This window comes from Eulemur rufifrons, chromosome 19 (genome assembly GCF_041146395.1).
Source record: "Eulemur rufifrons isolate Redbay chromosome 19, OSU_ERuf_1, whole genome shotgun sequence".
Classification (NCBI taxonomy): Eukaryota; Metazoa; Chordata; class Mammalia; order Primates; family Lemuridae; genus Eulemur; species Eulemur rufifrons.
The window spans coordinates 7198735-7212109 of record NC_091001.1 but is presented as its reverse complement, the minus strand read 5'-3'; the positions used below and the strand labels follow the sequence as shown (position 1 = coordinate 7212109).

Here is a 13375-nt window from a genome sequence, read left to right as displayed (position 1 = left end):
CAGGATTTGTTTTAATCAGGTATATCATGCAGACATGGAAATGTCATGAAGGAAGAAGTTTCTTACACTTACAGATTCCCTAGAAACAGGAGGTGTGGCTTGCTAGGAAGACTGTGGAGCCAGCAGGGTAGGTCAGGAGGCAGAGGGAATTGGGGAGGAAATGTGGGCAAAAGTCTTTATTGTGGTCTCTGTGGGAAGGAATGGGCAAGGCAGGGTAAGCAGGTTTAGGATTGGCTAGTTTAAATAATTTTAGCAGGCTCTGGAGCATAGAGGATGCCCCAAGTTGTCTAATACTTGGCCCTGGGGTGATTAGGGCAGGTGGGTGGTGGCCTGGAGTGTGAGAGGCACAAAAAGGAGGTGCTCTGGGATTGGTTGGTTTGCAAATGAAAGGTGTGCTTGCAGGCAGGTGTTTGCTATCTCAGGGAATTAGTTAAACCTGGAGGGGTGGCAGGGATGGAGGGAAGTGAGGAAGCAGTCTCTCCAGGGACAGCAAGGCTGTAAGTGTCAACATCAGAATACAGAAAATAAGAGACATGGTTAAAGGCTGGGCCTGGTGGCATGTACCTGTGGTCAGTCCTGGCTACTTGGGAGGCTGAGGCAGGAAGATCGCTTGAGCCCAGGAGTTTGAGGTTGCTGTGAGCTAGGCTGACGCCACGGCACTCTAGCCTGGGCAACAGAGTGAGAAATAAAAAAGGGAAAAAAGACATGGTTAATACAGAAATGGTATCTTATTGTGGCTTTGATTTTCATTTCCCTGATGGCTACTGATGTTGAGCATCTTTTTATATGCCATTGGCCATTTGTACCTCTTCTTTGGAGAAATATCTATTTATATTCTTTGCCTGTTTTTAAATTGGGTTATTTCTCTTTATTATAGAGTTGTGTTCTTTGTATTAATATATTCTAGATAAAAATCCTTGTCAGATACAAGATTTATACATATTTTCTTCCTGTCCATAGGTTGCCTTTCCACTCTGTTGATTGTTTCCTTTGTGGCACTGAAGTCTTTGGGTTAGATGTGGTTCAGTTTGTCTAGTTTTGCTTTTGTTGCCTGTGCTTTTGGTATTGTATTCAGGAAATTGCTAAATCCAACTTCATGAAGCTTTCCCCCATGTTTTCTTCTAGGAGTTTTATAGTTTCAGGTCTTATGTGTCAGGTCTTTAATCCATTTTGAGTTCATCTTTGTATATGTTGTATATGTTGTGAGAATGGGGTCCAAGTTAATTTTTGTGTGTGCTTATCCACTTGTTCTGGTACCATTTGTTGCAGAGACTCTCCTTTCCCCATTGAATTTTCTTGGCACTCTTGTTGAAAATAAATTGACCGTAATTGTGCAGGTTTATTGCTGGACTCTCAATTCTATTCCATTGATCTATATATCCATCCTTATGTTTGTATCACACTGTCTTGCTTACTGTAGTTTTGTAGTAAGTTTTGAAATTGAGAAGTGTGAGTCTTGCCAACTGTGTTCTTCTTTTTTTAAGATTTTGGCTATTCTTGGCCCCTTGCATTTCCATGTGAATTTTAGGATCAGCTTGTCAATTTCTGCAAAGAAGCCAGTTGGAATTTTGATGGCGCTTGTGTTGAATCTGTAGCTCAATGTGAAGAGTATTGCTATCTTACCAATCTTAAGTCTTCCAATCCATGAACATGGGGTATTTTCAATTTATTTACATCTTCTTTAATTTCTTTCAACAGTGTGCTATAGTTTTCAGAGTCTAAGCTTTGCACATCTGTTGTTAAATTGATTTCTATATACAGTAGTTCATTCTTTTTTGATGCTATTAGAAATGGAATTGTTTCTTTATTTTGGGATTATTTATTGCAAATGCATAGAAATGTAATTGATTTTATATATTAATCTTGCATCAGCATTAGACTTTTTACAGAACTTTATCACCTGCTATTCTTATTAATAAAACCACTCAGGGATGAATTGCATGCTCCCTTTTTTCTTCGAATGTTTCATCATCAGTTAGTTGATATGTAGGACTCAGATAATTTAGATTTTCATGTGATCTGTTAGTGCTACCACTGATGCCTTTGTCCAGCTGGACAACATGGTACCACAGATGGATAGATGCAATATATTATGAGATGCAGATAGTGTGGGAGATGATTATGAGACCTTCTAAGCCAAGTTGGCAATGAAGATTACTTCTCTCTCCTGATGATATACAAGGCACTGTGGGTCATTGTGGTGATAGAGAAGGTCATGAGAAGAAGCTGTGCTTGCTCAAAGAGGAGATGATTGGAAAATGTTGTAATCAGAAGAGGAGTTTTTGTGAGTTGTGTAAAGCTTGGCCAAAATGTGAACTTTAAATTATTCTGGAGATTCTTATTCTTAGCCTTGCCCACAAAATGTAGGTGGATGTTATAAAACTGATAAAAATCTTTTAAGATTTGTGAGCTGAATAATCTGTCTCTTTGCTATCCCAGGATGCTAAGGGATCGTATTACTAAAGGGGAAGTCATGGTGCCAGTAACATTTTCATTTGTCTGTTTTCAGCAAATTATAATTAAAATTCCATTTTATTAATACTACTATGTTTTTCTTTAGCTCTTATTAAATTTTACAGGTTTGTTACCATAGGAAATTTTGGTATTATAGTGCATCATGCTTTCAAGAGAATATAGATAAATTCCTAGAAGGCAAATATTACACTTGACTCTTGTAAATGAAATAATAGTAAACCATGTCACTATGAAATTAATATAACAAAATTTATATTATATAAAAATATAAAAAAAAGCTCTATTGTATTCTAAAAGAGTGACCATTTAACAAAGTATCTTTTATTATATACTGTTTGTTTAAAAAAAATAAATGAAGGGTCTCTTGCCAGAGAATCAGATATGATTTGCCTTTTTTTAGTACAAACACTAACAGAGACTCTAATGCTATGAAATATTTATTATGTTCAATAGTGTTAGGCACTTATGGGGGTTTCAAAAGCCAGAGAAAGTATTTTTATTACCCCCTCCACAGTTTTTATTTTATTAGGGAAGCAAGCCATGTACCCCTAGAATATTTAAACATTAATATAAAGAAGCTTGTGATTAAGCACTGGTAAGAGTGACATCAGGAGTTAGTCTCTATGAATATTCTTATAGAGGAGACATACTTGTGTTCTTTCATAAAATAAGTTGGGTATTTGTTACAAAAATAAATCAACAAATCTATAGGTTTTAGGCTCTGGTAATGAGTTAGGGGGGGTGGTGATACCTTTTTTCTTTTCCTTTCTTTAATTCTTTGAAGCCTCTAGAATTCTAGGGGATAAATAAGCAAAATATAATGAATGAAGAAATTGTTTAACCACCTACTGTTATATATATTAGGCCAGTTTTTCCCTAACTTTTCTTGACTTTTGAACTCTTCACAGAGAGGAAATTTGAAACAGTTATTTTTATTAATTAATTATATTTATTATACCTATCATTTTAACATAATACTTGGCCAGGCGCGGTGGCTCACGCGTGTAATCCTAGCACTCTGGGAGGCCGAGGTGGGCGGATCGTTTGAGCTCAGGAGTTCGAGACCAGCCTGAGCAAGAGCGAGACCCCATCTCTACTAAAAATAGAAAGAAATTATATGGACAGCTAAAAATATATATAGAAAAAATTAGCCGGGCATGGTGGTGCATGCCTGTAGTCCCAGCTACTCGGGAGGCTGAGACAGGAGGATCCCTTGAGCTCAGGAGTTTGAGGTTGCTGTGAGCTAGGCTGACGCCACGGCACTCACTCTAGCCTGGGCAACAGAGTGAGACTCTGTCTCAAAAAAAAAAAAAAAAAAACAAAAACAAAACATAATACTTGATATTTATTAAATATTACATAAAAATTTAAATCAATGTATCATTGAAGATTATATTATAGAATGTATTATAATTCTTGATAATATTTTTAATTAAATGATGATTTTCAGCTTCTTGAAATTTGACAAGTAATCTATACTAGTTTTAATTATATCAGAAAAGCATAGTTTGTTTAAAATATTGAATTTTTTTTTTGTTTTGGTCTTAAATGTTTATACATTTCTAGGTATGGCACCTGATAGTTGGGATTCTTTTATGCTTTTAAGAAAATCAACTTAAATCATGCTAATTAATTTTTTCTCCTTGTGACAAGCTAAGAGATAGATTGCTGTTTGCAAGTAGTTCTCTGTAACTAAGACTTTGTAGAAAGGGATAAGTGAAAAATCAAATTGAATATGGAAGTCACTGTATGTCTATTTTTAACATTGGCTTTTGATATTCTAGAGATATCTGGATGAACAGTCTGAAAATACTGTTCAAAAAATGCAGTTTTCCTATTTAGAGAGCAAAGCTGCATAATTATTATTTTTATTATCTTGTGATTTTAATTAGAGTTACTTTTGCTTCTGTAAGAATCTGTTTTGGATGATAATTAACATGACAGATAATTTTTTTAAAAGGTCATTGAAATTGTGTAATAGTCAACATAATCACAGTGGCTGGTGGTAGTCAGCTGATTGAAACTGTCCCATAAACATACTTAGGATTTTTTTTTTTTTTTTTTTTTTTTGTTGAGACAGAGTCTCACTTTGTTGCCCAGGCTAGAGTGAGTGCCGTGGCGTCAGCTTAGCTCACAGCAACCTCAGACTCCTCGGCTTAAGCGATCCTACTGCCTCAGCCTCCCGAGTAGCTGGGACTACAGGCATGCGCCACTATGCCCGGCTAATTTTTTCTATATAGATTTTTAGTTGTCCATATAATGTCTTTATATTTTTAGTAGAGACGGGGTCTCGCTCAGGCTGGTCTCGAACTCCTGACCTTGAGTGATCCACCCGCCTCAGCCTCCCAGAGTGCTAGGATTACAGGCGTGAGCCACTGCGCCCGGCCCATACTTAGGATTTTTACTAACTGCCAGGCACGATCATTCCACATGCCCTTGTGGGTTTTTTTTGTTTTTTTAAGAGACAGGGTCTTGCTCTGTTGGGCAGGATAGAGTGCGATGGCGTGATTATAGCTCACTGCAGCCTCCAACTCCTAAGCTCAAGTGATCCTCCCCCCTCAGCCTCCTGAGTAGCTAGGATTATGGGCACACGCCACCATGCCTGGCAGCCCTTGTGTTTTTTGTTTTTTGATTTTTGAGACAGAGTCTTGCCTAGGCTAGAGTGCTGTGGTGTTAGCCTAGCTCAGAGCAACCTCAAACTCCTGGACTCAAGCTATCCTCCTGCCTCAGCCTCCCGAGTCACTGAGACTACAGGTGTTCGCCACCACACCTTGCTAATTTTTTGTTTCTATTTTTAGTTGCTTGGCTAATTTTTTCTATTTTTAGTAGAGATGAGGGTCTTACTCTTGCTCAGGCTGGTCTTGAGCTCCTGACCCCAAGCAATCCTCCCGCCTCAGCCTCCCAGAGTGCTAGGATTACAGGCATGAGCCACCTTGCCCAGCCCAGCCCTTGTGTTTTAAAGAAAAGATTATTCAATTATTTTATTGATTGTTTTTTTAAAAATATACGAATTTCAAAAACACCATTAATAACTTTAATGACTGAAACTTTGAATATATTTACCAACTAAAAATTGGAAATTTTGCATTGGATAAGTGAGTTTTATTCTTTGAATATCTTATATTCTGTCTTTTGGCTTGATTTTGACCTAATTATATTTTGATAATTTTAGAGAACTCTTCGACATCTCCTGAGATGAGTGGTTAAAAAAGGGGTAACCCTTAATGGCAAAAAAAGTTAGTGATAGTCGTTAAGTGCTTGACTTAGGTAGACACTGGGGAGAATCTGTTTTTTGAGAAGAAAGATGAAAAATAGGAGAGCCTGCTTTTTGTATGCATTTTCTGAAGGTACGGCATTCGTTTTTTACTTGCTTTGTAATTGCTTATTGCATAACATCTTATAGGCAAAGAAATCAAAAGAGACTGAAGATACACCAAGCGAACCATCTTTTCAGGATTTTGAGTACCCAGAGTATGATGACTACAGGGCGGAGGCTTTCCTGCACCAACAGAAGAGGATAGAATGCTACAGTAAGGCAAAAGAAGCTTATCGGATGGGGAAGAAAAACGTTGCCACCTTTTATGCCCAACAGGTAAATGGAAAGATGATTATGATTTTTTCTTTGTCAATTAAAATATCTAAATAATCTTGGAGCAGATAACAACATCTATATTGTGACAAGATTAAGTTATTCTGGGGAATGCAGAAATTATGTAAGGTATCCTAATACCTAAGAAATGTATTGTTCTGAGAATTTCATCTCCTTTGAAATGCTCAGTTACTGTGGTTGCTTTTGTATTTACAGCTTCCATAAATTAGAGTTTATTCTGACAGTCCATATTTTCTTTTAGGTTGCAGTCTATCATTTAGTACTATTAATACTTCTAAACAGATACAAGGTTTTGAGGAAAGGCAGCAGAGTGTTAACATTGGTCATCTCAGGCTATGATTACAAGGATTTTGTGCTTTCTATCATGTTTCAATTTTTAGTAATGTATCACTTTTATAGTCAGGAAAAGAAAATGACATTAATATTTTTCAGGGAAGTAAAATTTTTACCTAGGCTTATTTGACATGGTGCTATTAAAAAATACCTGCTTGATTCACTTTTTATTTTTGTGGTTCCATGTGGCTTACTGCTTCGTGATGGAGCAAAGAAGAGTATCAAACTGTCATAGCCCTAACAACAGACTTTGGGGGATGGTTTCAAGGGTAACTACAAGATGTTGAAAGCTAATACCAAGACAAGACCCACGATTATCAAAGGATATGCAAATAATAAATCAGTGGGTTCCTTCTTGAGATGGTATATTAGTCAGAATTCTCCAAAGAGACAGAACCAGTAGGATGTATGAAAGGGGATTTATTAGGGGAAATTGCTCACATGATCACAGAGGTGCAGAAGGCCTCCAATAGGCTGTCTGCAGGCTGGAGAACCAAAGAAGCCGGTAGCATGGCTCAGTCCAAGTCCAGAGCCTCGGAACCAGGGAAACTGGCAGTGCAGCCCCAAGTCTGAGGCTGAAGGCCCCAGTCCCAGAGTCCGAAAGCTGAAGTACCTGGAGTCTGATGTCCGAAGGCAGAAAGAGAAAAAGCTTCCTGCTCTGGAAGGGAGAGAAAGCAGAGAGAGAGCAGTCCCCCTTCTTCTGCCTGTTTGTCCCAGATGGGCCCCCAGTCGACGGTGCCTGCCCACATTGAGGGCAGGTCTTCCTCTGTGTCCACCGGCTCACACATCAGTCTCCTCTGGAAACAGCCTCACAGACACACCCAGAAACATGCTTCACCCACTGTCGAGGCATCCCTCAGTCCAGTCAAGTTGGCACCTAAAATTAACCATCACAGATGGGTGGCGTTTAATTGTTTCCCTCTTATGATTTTTGGTTCAGGAAATGTTAGAAACAAAGATTCAGTAATTTAAGAACTACATTATTAATTTACTGAAATTTACCTAAATTTTGATGCATTCTTGTGTATTAGCCCATTGCATTATTTAAGATTTCAGATTTATTGTTCCTTTTTTCTTCTGCCTTTGACTTGGGACACTATTAATTTCTTCATTGCCTAAGTAGCAGATATCTAAAGTGTCCACTGGGGATATGTTTGTAATTAAAGGGTAGTCTTCATGAGCAGAAGATGAAAGAAGCCAATCATCTTGCTGCTGTGGAGATCTTTGAGAAAGTCAATGCCTCCCTGCTGCCTCAGAACGTTTTAGACCTCCACGGGCTGCATGTGGATGAAGCTATAGAACATTTGATGACAGTTTTACAGCAGAAAACTGAAGGTAGGACTATGGTAATGACAAATTTCAATAGACTATATATTTTTGCTTATGTTGACAGAACTTGCAAATTCAGAAGAGTCTGAATATGTGGGCTGAGAATATCTGTGCCACATTTGTAGATGTTTGCATTAGTCATTCTTCAAGAAAACCTAGAGCCTAGGCAACGTAGCAAGACCCCGTCTCCACAAAAAATAAAATTATCTGGACATGGTGGTGCATGCCTGTAGTTTCAGCTATCCGGAGGCTGAGGTGGCAGGATCGCTTGGACCCAGTGAGCTATGATCACTCCACTGCACTCCAGCCCAGGCAACATAGTGAGACCCTCTCTATTAAAAAAGAAAACAAAACAAACAAACAAACAAAAAAACAAAAAAAAACCCTTAGGAAAGAATCCTCATTGGCAAGACCATTAACCATTTTTTTCTTTTTTCTTTTTTGTTTCAGTTATTTGTACTCCTCTTTTGTGTTTATTAAAGGGATGGCATAGTGTAATCTGAGAATCCTGTGACTTATAAATGAGAACTTTAAGAAATATATATCTTTGTCCAATAGACATTTATTAATAGATATTTATTAGATATCAGTTGTTCAATAGATGTTTAATAAAATACAGAAGTAAATAAGGGAATAGGATTATTGCAGAATGATCACAGAAGGCAGGATTGCTGAGAGTTTGCGGTGTGGCGGTCACCCTTTCTCTCTCTGCACATATCTTATCTTTGCAGGTCAGTAGGAAAGACCACCTGCCTCATATCTAAGTTCTACCTCTTCCCAGGGCTTTGAATGAGGATCTTTTATATGTCTCCATTCAATATCATGTACTTCACATACATTAAAGCATCATGTTGGTTTAGCATCTTATTCCTTTTCATCATCAGATGGTCGTACTTATTAGAAAAGCTCAATCTGTTGTAGTTACCTCCGACTGTGATACTATCTGTCATCTCCTTTCATCAGTACTAGACTATTTTTGAATTCTCTGCTTTCTCTTTATCTTCCATTTTATTGGGAGGTGCTAGAGCCCCATGCCTCAGCTCTGTTGCCTGATGGCTCCACAGCTCTGCCCTGTCCCTGAGAGCTCTGTTATTCTGATTGATTGGTTTACATACATTTTAGAAGCCTTTTTACTATACTTTATATAGGTTTACCAATTTGATGCATATCACTTATTAAATAGTTGATTAAGATTGATATGTAAGGTTGAAAATTCGTATGTTTATCATAAAATGTTGTAACCATATTGAAAAGGTTACAGAGTAATACTATAAACACCTACACACCAGTGAATCCAAGTAACAAGTGCTAACATTTTGCCATGTTTCTCATTTATTTTTATTCTTCCCTTTGCATTCCTTCCCAATCCTTTCTTCTTTCTTCTCTCCTTTTCTAATGGAAATTACCATCCTGCAAATTTGATTTACATCTTTTCTGTCCATTTTGTATACCTTTACTATATGTGCAGGTGTTCATATTTATGGTATTCCTTTTGTGAGTTCTAAGAAAATGTACATGGTGTCACATTGCATCATTAGCCAAGCCACTTTCTTTATTATCACCAAATACAGTTTTCAGGGTCTACTACTTATCTTGAGGGCTCTACTCATCCTGGTGGATTATAACTGCATATAATATTCTGTGAATGCATCATAATGTATCCATTCCTGTTTTGATGGAAATTGAGTTATAATGTTGCAGTGAGCTTTATTTTTATGTATCAGCATGTGTACTCTTATCACTATCCATTTTCCTAAATTTTTATATTGAATAAATTAAAAACCTACAGAAAAGTTGAAAGAATTATACAATGAATACCCATATATCCTTTACCTAGCTTGGTCAATTGTTAATGTCTTAATCTCTCTAAAATTGCTTTTTGCTGAACCATTTGAAAATAAGTTATAGACTTTGTGGTGCTTTATCTCTAAATACCTTGGCATGCATATTTCTTAAAAACAAATTCATTCTCTGACATAGCCATAATGTCATTGTCGCTTTTAGGACATGTAACAGTGATACAGTAATATTGTCTAATATACAGGCTATATTCAGATTTCTCCACTTATATGGATAATGTCCTATATAGCTGTGCCTTTTCCCCCTTCAGTCCAGGATACAATCAAGCATCATGTGTTTTAGCTGATTGCCTTATGTCTGTGTAGTTTCCTGTAATATAGACTAGTTCCCCTGCCTATTTTTTATGATCCACATTGTTGACATTTTTTGAAGACTCCAAGCCAGTTATTGGGTAGATTGTCCTACAATTTTAATTTGCCTGATTGTTTCCTCATGATTAGATTCAAGCTAAAATTTTTTTTGGGTAAAAATACTACTTAAGTGATGCTAAGCCATCCTTGGTGAATACATCAAGAGACATATATGGTCAGTTTGTCCCATTATTGGTAATGTAAAGTTTGATTTCTTAGCTGCAGTAGGACTCTATCAGATTTTTCTTTTTAAGTGTACTTTTTCCCCCTTTGTAATTAATTAGTAATCTTTTGTGGTTGATACTTTGTGGCTCTGTGAATCTATATCTCTCTATAATATTTCTATCTACAGTATCTATAATATTTCACCTAATGGTTTTAGCATTCATCGATGATCCTTGGCTGAATCACTTATTATGTTTATGGTTGCATAACAGTATTTTGTAATTTGTGTTCATTCTACATGTTATTAGCTGACATTCTCTGATACTGTAGCAAATTCTCCCACCCCTGTAGTTTTCAAATTGAATTTTGGAAATCTTGGAGAAAATCTAGAAACAGCAGTAAAGATTAGAAAAGAGAAAATTTAGGAGCAATTTAACACGTTGTTTAGAGAAAAGAAAAACTCTTCAAGTATATAGAAATACTATAAGAGATAGTCCCTCTGTAGAGGATGGATTAATAGCCATTTACTCAATAAATACTTGGTTATCTTCTATATTCTTGATAAAGAAAACCCCCATCTTTACTTAGCACAGCAGCCACCTGGGACCCCCACCCCTCACGGAAGACCCACATTAACATATTACCAACCTAACACCTGGTGCATTAGTATATTACTAACTTAACATCTGGCACATCAGCATAATATTAAACCTATTACCTGGTGCAGACACTAACCTAACTTATTACCTGGCAGACATTAGTCACCTGAGACCCCTCCCCTTAGATCACCCCAACTTAACATAAATGGGAAAAATTGGGTAGATGGGGCTCAAAATTTAGTGGCGAGACCCCTCTGAGCCCGCTGGCAAATAAACCTTGATCCTCCAACTCTCCGTGTGCCGCTCGGTTTGTCCTCGAGACCACCTGCTATAATACTTGCTGTAACATTCTGGGCATCAAGGATAAGGCGGTGAAAAAGACACACAATCCCTGTCTCTATGGAGTTTACCATCTATTGGGGTAGAGGACAGTGAACAAATAGTTACATAAGTAATTAGCATTATGATAAGAAAGTACGAGTTGAATTTAGGATGAATTCACAATCCCTGCATAGTATGTTCCTTGCCTGCCTCTCCAGTCTCATCCTGTATTTTGCTCTGCCTCCTTTTCTGTATGTTTAACCACACTGTCATTCTTGACCCTCGCACCAGTTGGGCTTCTTGTTAACAGCTTCTCATAGTATTCCTGCTTACTATGGTGTTTATAAAAAGCTTATTGTATAATTGATTAAATGTCTGTTTTTTTGGCCAAGAATTGAGCCAAGATGATTCTTGAATCATTGTGTATAGTGCTTTTTGTTCAACACTCAAAAAAATTTGAATAAATGACTGAATAAGGGTAGGTATTCCTCTCTTTTTTGACAAATAAGATTGTATATGTTTAAGGCGTACAACAGGATTTGATAAATATGTTGTGAAATGATTACCACAGTGAAATTATTTAGCACAGCCATCACCTCGCAGTTACCACTTTGTGTGTGTGTGCAATGTGAACACTTTGATCTACTCTGGTAACAAATTTTAAATATTCAATATGTTATAATTATTATTTTTTTGTATTTTTTTTATAGAGACAAGGTCTCGCTGTATTGTCCAGGCTGGTCTTGAACTCCTGGGCTCAAGTGATCCTCCCACCTTAGCCTCTCAAGTAGCTGGGACTGCAAGCACACGCCATTGTGCCTGGCCACAATGCAGTAGTATTAAGCCTAGTCACCATGCTGTACATTAGATCCCCAGAACTTACTCTTCCTATAGCTGAAAGTTTGTACCTTTTGGCTAACATCTCATTTCCCCCACTCCCTGGCAACTCCCATTCTATTCTGTTTCTAAGTCTGACTTTTTAGATTCCACATTTAAGTGAGATCATACGTTATTTGTCTTTTTCCGTCTGGCTTATTTCACGTAACATAATGCCCTCCAGCTGCATCTGTGTTGTTGCAAATGGCAGGATTTTTTTATTTTTTATTGTTGAATAATATTCCTCTGAGTATGTATCACATTTTCTTTATCCATTCATCTGCTGGTGGACATTTAGGTTGTTTTCATGTCTTCACTATTGTGAATAATGCTGCAGTGAACATAGGGGTGCAGACGTCTCTCTGAGACACTGATTTCATTTCCTTTTTGATATATACCCAGAAATGGGGTTGCTGGATCATATGGTAGTTCTATTTTTAATTTTTGGGGGGAACCACCATACTATTTCCTCTCATTTTATTTTATTTTATTTATTTATTTATTTATTTTTTTGAGACAGAGTCTCACTCTGTTGCCCAGGCTAGAGTGAGTGCCATGGCATCATCCTAGCTCACAGCAACCTCAAACTCCTGGACTCAAGTGATCCTCCTGCCTCAGCCTCCCAAGTAGCTGGGACTACAGGCATGCACCACCATGCCTAGCTAATTTTTTCTGTATATATTTTTAGCTGTCCATATAATTTCTTTCTGTTTTTGGTAGAGACGGGGTCTCGCTCTTGCTCAGGCTGGTCTCGAACTCCTGAGCTCAAACAATCCTCCCGCCTCGGCCTCCCAGAGTGCTAGGATTACAGGCGTGAGCCACCGCGCCCGGCCTATTTCCTCTCATTTTATAGGTGAGAAAAACTTTAAAGTTTAATAGAATGGAAAATAATCAGTGTTAATAAAGATGTGGATCAACTGGAACCCTCATATATTGCTGGTGGAAATGTTAAATGGTGCACCAACTGTGGAAAATTCAGCAGTTCTTTGAAAGGGTAAACCATAGAAATTACCATGACCTAGCAACTCTGTTCATAGGCATGTACCCAAGAAATTAAAATACAATTTGTCTTCACAAAACTTTGTACATGAATGTTTCTAACAGCCTAAAAGTAGAAACAACCCAAATGTCCACCAACCGATAAATGGATAAGCAAAATGTGGTTAGATCCATAGAAGGTAATTTTATTCAGTCATAAAGAGAAATAAATTTCTGATACATGCTACAACATGGATGAATCTTGTAAACAGTATGCTAGGTGAAAGAAGCCAGATAAAAAATGTCACATATTGTATTTTTTCATTTTTGTGGAGTGTTTTAAATATATAAATCCATAGACAGACCAGTGGTTACTAGGGCTGGAATGGGGAGTTAATGGGGAGTGACTGCTAAGAGGCACAGGATTGCTTTGTGAGATGATGGAATGTCCTGGAATTAGTGGTGTAACTTGTACAACA

The 13375-nt window shown here is 37.4% G+C and overlaps 1 protein-coding gene across 1 annotated transcript in view; it reads left to right on the top strand.

Moving 5' to 3' along the window:
• N4BP2 (NEDD4 binding protein 2) overlaps nt 1–13375 on the top strand; it is a 52885-nt gene that overhangs the window by 34502 nt on the left and 5008 nt on the right. Inside the window, exons 14-15 of the mRNA XM_069494767.1 lie at nt 5879–6067; nt 7585–7753. Of these exons, the coding sequence (XP_069350868.1) occupies nt 5879–6067; nt 7585–7753 (358 nt within the window). The remainder of the gene's footprint in view (nt 1–5878; nt 6068–7584; nt 7754–13375) is intronic.